At 46.1% G+C, this 10268-nt stretch overlaps 1 protein-coding gene across 4 annotated transcripts; it reads right to left on the bottom strand.

The window, feature by feature from the left end:
- Positions 1–4385: 4385 nt before the first annotated feature.
- Positions 4386–9907, bottom strand: yipf3 (Yip1 domain family, member 3). 4 transcript variants are annotated; one of them, XM_049735291.1, is made up of 9 exons: positions 9630–9906; positions 6368–6604; positions 6174–6280; positions 6046–6091; positions 5894–5986; positions 5699–5830; positions 5473–5586; positions 5270–5393; positions 4386–4715 (listed from the first exon to the last, which is right to left on the bottom strand). In XM_049735291.1, exons 1-9 carry the CDS (start codon positions 9699–9701, stop codon positions 4612–4614), a joined length of 1029 nt encoding a protein of 342 aa, XP_049591248.1. In that variant the 5' UTR covers positions 9702–9906; the 3' UTR covers positions 4386–4611. The 4 variants fall into 4 exon arrangements, with proteins under 4 accessions (XP_049591248.1, XP_049591249.1, XP_049591247.1 ...); XM_049735292.1 differs by having other exon boundaries at positions 6368–6568; positions 9630–9904; XM_049735290.1 differs by having other exon boundaries at positions 6174–6568.
- Positions 9908–10268: the final 361 nt, after the last annotated feature.

Here is a 10268-nt window from a genome sequence, read left to right as displayed (position 1 = left end):
CGAGCTAGCTACTGGTAACGTTAACTGTTAGCTAGCTTGTGATAGCAGTAACTTTAACTGACCAGATGGTCTTTTTTTAAACTTACTAAAGCAATAGCAGAGACAGTACGACGGTCGTTATTGTGTCGTTATTTTATATTTTTCTGCTGCGGCGGGTGAAACTTAATTTACAATGATTACCTGCTGCCTACTGTTAATAGTACTGCATTGCCATATACCATCCATCCATCCATCCATCTTCTTCTACTTATCCGGGGTCAGGTCGCGAGGGCAGCAGCTTTAGGAGGGACTCCCAGACTTCCCTCTCCCCAGCCACTTCATCCAGCTCATCCCGGGAAATCCCAAGGCGTTCCCAGGCCAGGTGAGAGACATAGTCTCTCCAGCGCGTCCTGGGTCGTCCCCGGGTTCTCCTACCGGTGGGACATGCCCGGAACACCTCCCCAGGGAGGTGTCCAGGAGGCATCCTGATAAGATGCCCGAGCCACCTCATCTGGCTCCTCTCAACGTTGTTAGGCTACGGATTTTAGTAATTGGTCTGACTCCAAATTGCGATCAACACTTAACACATGAGTTGCTATGTCCCAATCCACACACTGGCGCACCTAACATTTTTGCGAGTTCGTTCTGTCAAAGAGAAGACCAGTAGATCAATTTACCAATTGTTTATTCCTGACAAAGCGAACTAATACAGGCCTGGGTCACGGGTCCCTCACACTAAAACGCGTGCGTTTTTGTGACCACCAAAAGACGACACATTCTTCCGGGTTGCCCAGTTTTGAAGAAACACAATATGAATATTAAAGCATGCAAAACATTGTGTGATGATTGGTCGATGGCCATCTCCTCCCCGTCTAGGTGTTATTGCTGAGGTCAGGCGGTTGGGTTTTCCCCGCGAAGCCCGACCACCTGGACGTGATGTTGTTCTCGTTTCTCACCGACCTTGAGGTGTTCTCGTCCGGTACTCCCTGTCTGGGCCTATTCCACAACACTTCGAAGAAAACAAGTTCATGCAGTTTGCCTGCACATTCTTCGCCACCCACCAATCCACACGAGCACTCCAATACTAGATATTGTATTAATATGATTATAAGTTTAACACAACCTTAAAAAATATGTTTGCAAACTGCCGAAAGCACATTTCCCTTTAATGTGGAGGAGTAGCGACTCTACTCCGAGTCTCTCCCGGATGACCGAGCTTCTCACCCTATCTCTAAGGGAGAGCCCGGACATCCTGCGGAGAAAACTCATTTCGGCTGCTTGTATCCGGGATCTCGTTCTTTCGGTCACGACCCATAGCTCGTGACCATAGGTGAGGGTAGGAGCGTAAATCGACCGGTAAATTGAGAGCTTTGCCTTTTGGCTCAGCTCTCTCTTCACCACAACGGACCGGTACAGGGTCCGCATTACTGCCGACACTGCACCGATCCGCCTGTCGATCTCGCGCTCCATCCTCCCCTCACTCGTGAACAAGACTCCAAGATACTTGAACTCCTCCACTTGGGGCAGGATCTCATCCCCGATCCGGAGAGGGCAAATCCGATGACACGACTACAAAGTCGATCATCGAACTGCGGCCTAGGGTGTCCTGGTGCCAAGTGCGGACATGGACACCCTTATGTTTGAACATGGTGTTCAGCGGGACATGGAATTGCCATATACAATACCGTTAAAAAATGTCTGCTTCATTTGTTTGTACAGTTAATAAACCAGTAATGTAAATGCAACTGAAATCCCAGTATTTATTTGATATTTATTCTGCAGTAAAACAACTAATACTGTAAACTGAAATCACAGTATTTAAATGTTATTTTGTATACAGTCAAACAACTAATAGTGTAAACGCAACTGGAATCACAGTATTTGATTGTTATTTAGTATAGTTAAAACATCTAATACTGTAAATTCAACTGAAATCACAGTATTTAAATGTTATTTAGTATACAGTTAAACAACTAATACTGTAAATGCTACTGAAATCACAGTATTTAACTGTTATTTAGTATACAGTTAATACAGCTAATACTGTAAATACAACTGAAATCACAGTATTTAACTGTTTTTAAGTATACAGTTAATGCATCTAATACTGTAAATCACAGTATTTAACTGTTTTTTGAAATACAGTACTTCTACTGTAAAATGTTTTTACAGTAATTTACTGGTTAATTGCTGCCAGTTAATTACTGTAAAATGTTTTTACAGTAATTTACTGGTTAATTGCTGCCAGTTAATTACTGTAAATTTTACGGTAAATCTTTTACAGTTTACGGTTGCGCGTTCATCGGTGCGCTGCAGTTGTGCTATCGGACAAATATGCCCAAATGAAAAATTGCGGGGCGGCTCGGTGGAGCACTGGGTAGCACGTCCGCCTCACAGTTAGGAGGGTGCGGGTTCGATTCCACCTGTGTGGAGTTTGCATGTTCTCCCCGGGCCCGCGTGGGTTTTCTCCGGGCACTCCGGTTTCCTCCCACATTCCAAAAAACATGCTTGGTAGGCCGATTGAAGACTCCAAATTGTCCCTAGGTGTGAGTGTGAGTGCGATTGGTTGTCTGTCGCTGTGTGCCCTGCGATTGGCTGGCAACCAGTTCAGGGTGTCCCCCGCCTACTGCCCGATGACGGCTGGGATAGGCTCCAGCACGCCCGCGACCTCCGTGGGGACTAAGCGGTTCAGAAAATGGATGGATGGATGGATGAAAAATTGCTTAAAAAAGGTGTTTGTTTTTTTTTTTGTCTTGAAACTGATTAAAAATGTTTCCATTATTTGTAATAGGAAAAATAGATTCGGAATTCGACCGATTCGCTTCTCGAACCGCCTTCTGGAACGGATTGTGGTCAAAAACCAAGGTTTGACTGTATTTTTGCTATTCTTGTTAAAATCAGACTTACATGTGAACTGGAAATGATAATAACACAGTGAAAGCCAAATTGAGCAAATTGGCTATTTCAGAAGTGTGTGTCAAACTGGTAGCCCTTTGCCTTAATCAGTACCCAGGAAGTAGCTCTCGGTTTAAGAAAGGTTGGTGCCCCCTGCTCTACGCTGTGGTCTGCTGGGGTGGGGGCAGTTCTGACCAGGACAGGGGGAGACTGAATAAGATGGTCAGAAGAGCGAGCTCTGTCCTGGGCTGTCCCCTGGACTCCATTGAGGTTGTGGGTGAGAGGAGTACGTTGATTAAGCTTAAATCCATCATGGACAACACCTCTCACCCCCTCCATGAGATTGTGCGGTCCCTGAGCAGCTCCTTTAGCGGCAGACTTTTGCACCCTCGGTGTAGGAAGGAACGGTTAAGCAGATCCTTCTTTCCCTCTGCTGTCAGAGTTTACAACGTGCATGCCACCTGATAAAATGAATGTGTTTTGTCTCTACTAGCAGCACTTGTGTTTGTCCTTGTCTCTTATTTACCCTTTTTTTGTAATTCTGGCACTTGTTTTATTCTTGCACTCGTATTATTCTTGCACTCATATGCACTGCTGTGACAAGTGAATTTCTCCGCTGTGGGATGAATAAAGTTCAATCAATCACTCAATCAATCAAACAGACACCTGTGTGCGCATGAACTGGGAAGGGACGGAGGAGACACACTCGCAACCGATCATGAGCGCTGGCTCATGTGCGCGTTCTCGTTAGGACGAGTTTCATTTCGGTGGCTCGCTCTGGGGCGCGCAGGGCAGCGGACTACTTATTGATTTTATGACTCAATGCGTCAGGACAGTCTAAACGTAGACGTGGGCCGACCGTGGGCCGCACATCATTGTTTTAAGCAAAGGAGCAGAATAGAAATGTTTATATTTTCGAAAGTTCTATTATGCTACCTTGATGCATTGGTATCGCACACTGTCCCACACAAACATAGCCTTTGTCTGATGAATTGGTCACCCTATGGATCCCCGTGAGGGAGGCTACCATAGCTGGCGCTCCTTCTGCTTTCCAGTCGGACGTCCATTGGATCAGGCCAACAGCTTTGACTGCACGTTTCATCGCTTTGTGGTTTTGTCACAAAATAGCCCTTTGCGCCCCCCCCCCCCCAAAAAAAAAAACACACACACATTGTCAGGGAGTCCAAATTATGTATGTGTGTGTGTGTGTGTGTGTGTGTGGGGGGGGGGTGTTATGTCTGTATTATGTTAATACTCTTATTACACACCGTGTGTGTGTGTGTGCGTGTGTGTGAATGTGAGAGTATTTTATTGTATAGTATTGCACATGTTTTATCAGCATGTTAGTGTTTGAATGACTGCAATGGGTAAGTGTGCATTGTCTGTGTTTATGTTGTGAATGAATATGTCAGAGAAAGAATTGTAAATTCAGTATGAGTAAGTTAGCTGTGTGTGTGTGTGTGTGTGTTGTGTGTATGTGTGTGTGAGAAAGAAAGAGATTTATGTCGATGTCTTATTTAAATGTTTTTAGTTAAACTGCACATTGGAGACTGGTCAAACGCAATTTCAAACTTCTGTGCTAACCCTGTTACATAGGATTTTTGACAATAAAGTAAACTTGAACTTGAACAAAGTAACTAAGGGGCAGTAAATTGCATATTTACATGGCATGAAGACAACCATGAAGAGAAGACCGAAGGGGTGGGAGACGTGTTGTGTGCGTGTGGGGCGGGGGGGTCACATGGCGAGGGCGACAGTGGCATTGACCCTGAGATTTTCCACATCTCTGGCCACCCGCTGCATGGCGGCCATATTGGATCCTTCCAGGGAGTCCAGTATGCCTAAAGAGAAAGGCAGGAGAACGACGCACAAAAACTGCAAATAAACATTTTGATTGTTGTAGACATGATGACAAAAGACAATGCTGCGGAGGAGCCTGGAGAAGAGTCGACAAGACCGGTCAGAGCAGATTGAAAATACAGGCAGGTATGTTTGCACACCTCTGTATCTCTCGATATTAGCTGGAGTGACCTCAAACTCAGAAGCGCAATGGCTTTAGAACGATGACCAGTCGGCCGTGCCCAAAGCTGTGCCCGGACATGAAGTGTTAAAACGCGGTGACAAACATTTGCGCATGTAAACATTTTGGATGAGGCTAATTTTCACAGTGAAAACAATGTCACCGTAGCCACTTGTCGATATCCGTGATGTCTCAGCTCAAAACACAGACGACACCTTCTGAATTGTATCAAGTGATGAAACCGCTGCTGCCAAGCTTCCATCCAATGACACTTGTGCATTGTCAAAACATTTGGTTCTTTGTGCCCTGACCAGGAAGAGGCCACCTTCAAGAAGATAATTTCCTAGTTTGCCGCATTGAATTGTGCAAGCCTACCTTCCACCATCTTGTGGTAGGCAAAGTGAAGGTAGAGCAGGAAGAGCATGTGCAGCGCAGAAACTGTAGCGCACAGCAGCAGGCGAGGCATGGAACCCACCGTGCGGGACAGCAGAGCCGCTACCTGATAGACAAGAGGCACTTTTGCTAAGACGGCGGCTGACCACGACGGACCCCCAGGGGCTAAGCAAACATGGCATCACCATGCGCAAGGTGGACAGTCCTCCCAGCACCACCCAGAGGGCGTAGAAGAGCTGGTGAAAGTGCACATTGTAGCTCACCAGGAGCGCCACGCAGTGGCCGAACAAGCCGTAGCCCTGAGCACACAAAAGGGACGTTTTTTTTTGTTTTTTTTTAAATGGTCCAGACCCGCCAATTGACACGCCTAATAAAAGGCATGCGTGCGTCTGGGTGCCTGCTGTGTCTCACCAGTAGGGAGAGGCTTTGCAACATGGTGATCTGAGCATTGAGTAGATACGCCAGGAAGTAGATCAGAGAAGAAACTCCTAGCCAGTAACCAAAACACGTTCCGATGGCCGTTCCCATCAATGTACCCTCTCTCTGCAAAACACATGCGCGTGTCATCATGCTGCCTTTATTTGGGGTGGGGTGGGAGGCTCTCACAATGACAGTCTCGGATGTCTTCATCCCGTGCAACAAGATGGCAACCAATGTGAAGACCAGCATGAGCGGACCATACAGCTCACCTGCAATCTTCTACATACAAACACAGTGTGTAAGCAGTGTGCTGCAAGTGACACAGGGAGTGAGCATACCTGAGGGAAGTTGATCATGCGTACAGGAATCATGGACTCGATCAACCTGTGCGTGCGCGCACACAACAATCAACTTGAACATGACAAGAAAGGATGTCAGCAGACAGCAAGTGGCGGCGGCTCCTTACCTGCTGCGCACCTGAATGGGTTCCACGTCAAAGTAGGGCCTCAGGATGTCAATGTTGGCGTACAGATTGAAGGCTCGAGATGCCTGGCGCTTTCCTGCTTGCCACACCTCAAAACCACAACACCAACACCACCAGTTAGAGACCCACGCCAAAGGTGAAAAGGCACAGAGATAAAATGCGCAAGGTTGACTCACTTCGTCTGCCACTTGCCTGCCCAACTGACCCTTGAAGCCCTTCATACCCAAGAAGTCCCCGTCTTGGTCGTCGTCGTCCGCTGCTTCTGCCGCAACTTCCTCCTCTTCCTTCATCCTCTGATGTAGCTCTCCCATGTCCTCGAAACTGGAGCCCGACGTGTCATCCATGTTTTCCATGTCGATGACCGCCGAGCCGCCGCCCTGCGCCCAAAGCCCCCTATGTGTCACTTTGTAGGCCTAACCGCACGCACGCACGCACGCACGCACGCACGCACGCACGCACGCACGCACGCACACACGCACACACGCACACACGCACACACACACACACACACACACACACACACACTAGGGTGACCAGATGTCCTACTTTTCAGCCCCAAAAATATGTCCGGGGGGAATTTCAAAATTGTCCGGGATTTTGTTCGACTGCCTCACATGTACAGTATATTGTCAATAGAACTGCCACTCCATTCCATTTGATTCTATCCAGGTTTCTCTGTAATCGTTCGCAAATAAGTCAAGCCCTTCACCTCAAATCTAGCCACCTTGCTGATTGTGTACACACACAAAGGAAGTAGGTGAGTGCTTGCTGTTAGGGTTTTTCAGATTATCCTTATCGTATGATTATGTTGGAATGCAACCGGTAATAAATAACCTACCTTGTCCCATCCTCCACAAGGTCGTAAAACATCCCCTGATATGTTTTGACTAGAGCACAAGGCCTTCCTGTTCAACCTACTCTTACCCCCACTTTGTTTCTCTTAATAAATATGCCTTTGCAGTTGGGAGAGGCTCCAGATTTCATTCCTGTAGCGAGTGATCTCTCCACCTGCAGGTGTCTAAAAGAACTTGCCTTGTCTCCTGTGTGGTTCTTGCAAAATAAGTTGGAGTGAGCAAATCTCTAACACTTGCCAGCGAGTGTACGAACAATGCCGAAACGAAAATGCACGTTTAAGGAGGAATTAAACATTTTTTTTGCGTGCTTTCACCAGCGTCGTGAAGGCCTTTTTTTTCAAATGCTGCACCGATGGTCGTAATTCTTTTGTCTTTTTATTTTTACTTAGTTTTTTTTCACTATAAAACTAAAAAAATTTAGTTTACATATGTCAGTGATGAGAATGGCAAATGAAAAAAAACACTGAAAAGTAGCCGGGGTCTGGGGGCCGCATGCCCCACTGGGGGGGCTGTGCCCCCCCCCACTTGCCGCAGGGACCAGGGGCTGCAGGCCCCCATTGAGGGATGCAGGCGCCACAGGCCCCTATTGGGGGCCACAGGGCCCACAGGCCCCCATTGTCTATTTCCCTGGCACAATCCTCGTCTTTTTTCTCTAAAACATTCGCCATACTGGCTAAAACCTTTGCTAATTAGGCAAATGAGTAGGCAAATGATGTGACGAAAGTAGCGCCAAAATGCTGCCGAAAATAAGGCGGCTGTTGTCGCAATACTGCTGCCAGCCGCCCCCCCCCCCCCGCACATATAAAACAATTTTGTCAACGGATCTACACGATTCACGAAAATGATACTCCCGACGGAAAAAACACGAAAATCTGCGGATCCGCGGAAGATCTCATCCCTGATAGGTTTTTGCTCATGTAAATACATTCTTGTTGTTGTACATATGTACATAAGCACAGACTGCAACGGACAATCAGGACTGCAGAAAGGATAATTGAGATCAACCTCCCATCTATCCAAGACTTGTACCTGTCCAGGACCAGGAAACATGCAAGTAACATCTCGACAGACCCCTTTCACCCAGGTTGCAGAAACTCCTCCCCTCTGGACGGCGTTATAGAGCTCTGTACGCCAAAACCAGCAGACACAGAGACAGCTTGTTCCCCCAGGCTGTTGCTCTGATGAACTCACACCACTCTTAGAGTCTCAGAGTCACTGCTGTGCAATAACATCCTGCTCCCCACACCTTTTTTGAATTGTCTACACCAGTGTTTCCCAACCACTGTGCCGCGGCACACTGGTGTGCCATGAGAGATATTCGGCTGTGCCGTGGGAAATTGTCTAATAATAGTTACGGAGCACATTGTAAAAAGGATTGCCAAATCACTGGTCAGTTAGCGCAAGGCCTGGTCATCCACTTACTAATTGCGCATGCATGGCTAATCAGAGAATCTTGAGATTTCATGTTGTGTCGGTCTGATTGTTCTGCATCCCCACATATTTAGTTTGCTGCTGTGTGCATTTGATAACAGTAACGCTCTGATAACCGTGGTGCCTTTGCGTACTGATGGAAATCCCAGCATGTAGCTCAATCGGAGAATCTGGATTGTTCATTTTTACCAACATAAAATACTCAGTCAAGTCGTGACACCTTGACTGTGACCACCACTCAGCTGCCACACCAGAACAGCAGTGTCTTAAAACGTGACTTTGTTCTTATCGTCGCAATATTTATAGGGCTAGTCTAAAACAGTTAAAGTCAGGGTTGATTATTTTGGATTTTAATCACAATCAGTTTCAATAGTTTATTCCTTACACTGTTTAAAACCTTTTTAAAAAATTCACTTTTATTAAAAAAATACAATTTAAAAAATCTAGTGTATTTATTTATTTGTATTCAATTATTCCACTTTCTCTGTACATACATAGGAATAGGACTATATTTATATAGCACGTTCACAACGTCTTTCGTAATACAACAAATTTTATTATAGAAGCTGGTGTAATGCCTAACAGATTTTTGTTGGTGGTGTGCCTCGAGATTTTTTTCCAATGAAAAGGTGCCGTGGATGAAAAAAGGTTGGGAAACACTGGTCTACACTATTTGTACTATGTGTCCTCTCTGCATCCATTGCAGCCTGGTCATCCTTGAAGAGGGATCCTCCCATCTGTGGTCTCTTCTCAAGGTTTCTCATTTCCCCTAGTTGGAGTTTTGAGTTTTTCCCTTGCCCTCCTGGGAATTTAAGATCAGGGAATGTCTGAGAATATTTGTCATTTTTCACACGTCCTGAGTGTTGTTAGTCACCTAAATGTTGAACAGAGGCTGTGATGTACCGAAGTCAAATTCCTTGTTTGGCACGCCCAAACATGGCGAATAAAAATTCTTGAGTCTTGAATATGTTGTTAATGTATACACACGCACGCACGCACACGCGCATACACACACACACACACACACACACACACACACACACACACACACACACACACACACACACACACACACACACACACACACACACACACACACACACACAGTGCTCGTAGACGTTCCAGCAGCTGACGACGGCGACACGGAGCCTACCTGGACGAGGTGGTCGTCAAAGCTCCCCCACGGTTCCGTCACCGTGCTGGTGCGCCCGGGGCCCGTCGACATAATGTTGTTGGGTGGTGGTCGTCCAGCTGTTCTCAAACGACTAATAGCTCTTTCGTGCGTTGGACTTACATAAAATTACTCCTGATGTGGATGGACAGTTTTACCTGTGAAATTGGCGTATAAACACACAAGGCAACGCACCCGCTTGGATTTTTTTTACAGACCGGAAAGAAAGAAACGCTTGACTCCGCCCAAACGGAGGCGTTACCTTGACGTCACGCATGGTAGAGGATGTGGCGTCTTCCGGGGGGCTTACAAGATGGCGGCGTGAAAAGTTTTTTTTTTTTTTCCGACAAAAAAAAAAAGAGATCCCGAATACCTATAAACACAAAACAAACAAACCAAAGCATACACAAAAAAAAAAAACCTAAAATGAAAAAAAAGTAAAACTAAAAACACATTTTAGGCATCTTAAATACAGAGTATATACAGCCAAAGCAAATATCTTACAGCAGGGGTGTCCAAACTTTTTGCAAGGAGGGCCAGATTTGATAAAGTGAAGGGGCCTGGGGGCCAACAGTTTTTTCATGACATTTTTTAATTACAAAAAATTCATGCAAATACACA

This window comes from Syngnathus scovelli, chromosome 12 (genome assembly GCF_024217435.2).
Source record: "Syngnathus scovelli strain Florida chromosome 12, RoL_Ssco_1.2, whole genome shotgun sequence".
Lineage (NCBI taxonomy): Eukaryota > Metazoa > Chordata > Actinopteri > Syngnathiformes > Syngnathidae > Syngnathus > Syngnathus scovelli.
This window is presented reverse-complemented; position numbering and strand designations above follow the sequence as displayed.

Coding starts and splice junctions, on each gene's coding strand:
- yipf3 (XM_049735290.1), bottom strand. CDS start 9,701: ATGTCGACGGGCCCCGGGCGCACCAGCACGGTGACGGAACCGTGGGGG. Junction 6,092..6,173: donor CCCATTCAGGTGCGCAGCAG/GTAAGGAGCCGC, acceptor GCGCACGCACAG/GTTGATCGAGTCCATGATTC. Junction 5,987..6,045: donor GCATGATCAACTTCCCTCAG/GTATGCTCACTC, acceptor GTTTGTATGTAG/AAGATTGCAGGTGAGCTGTA.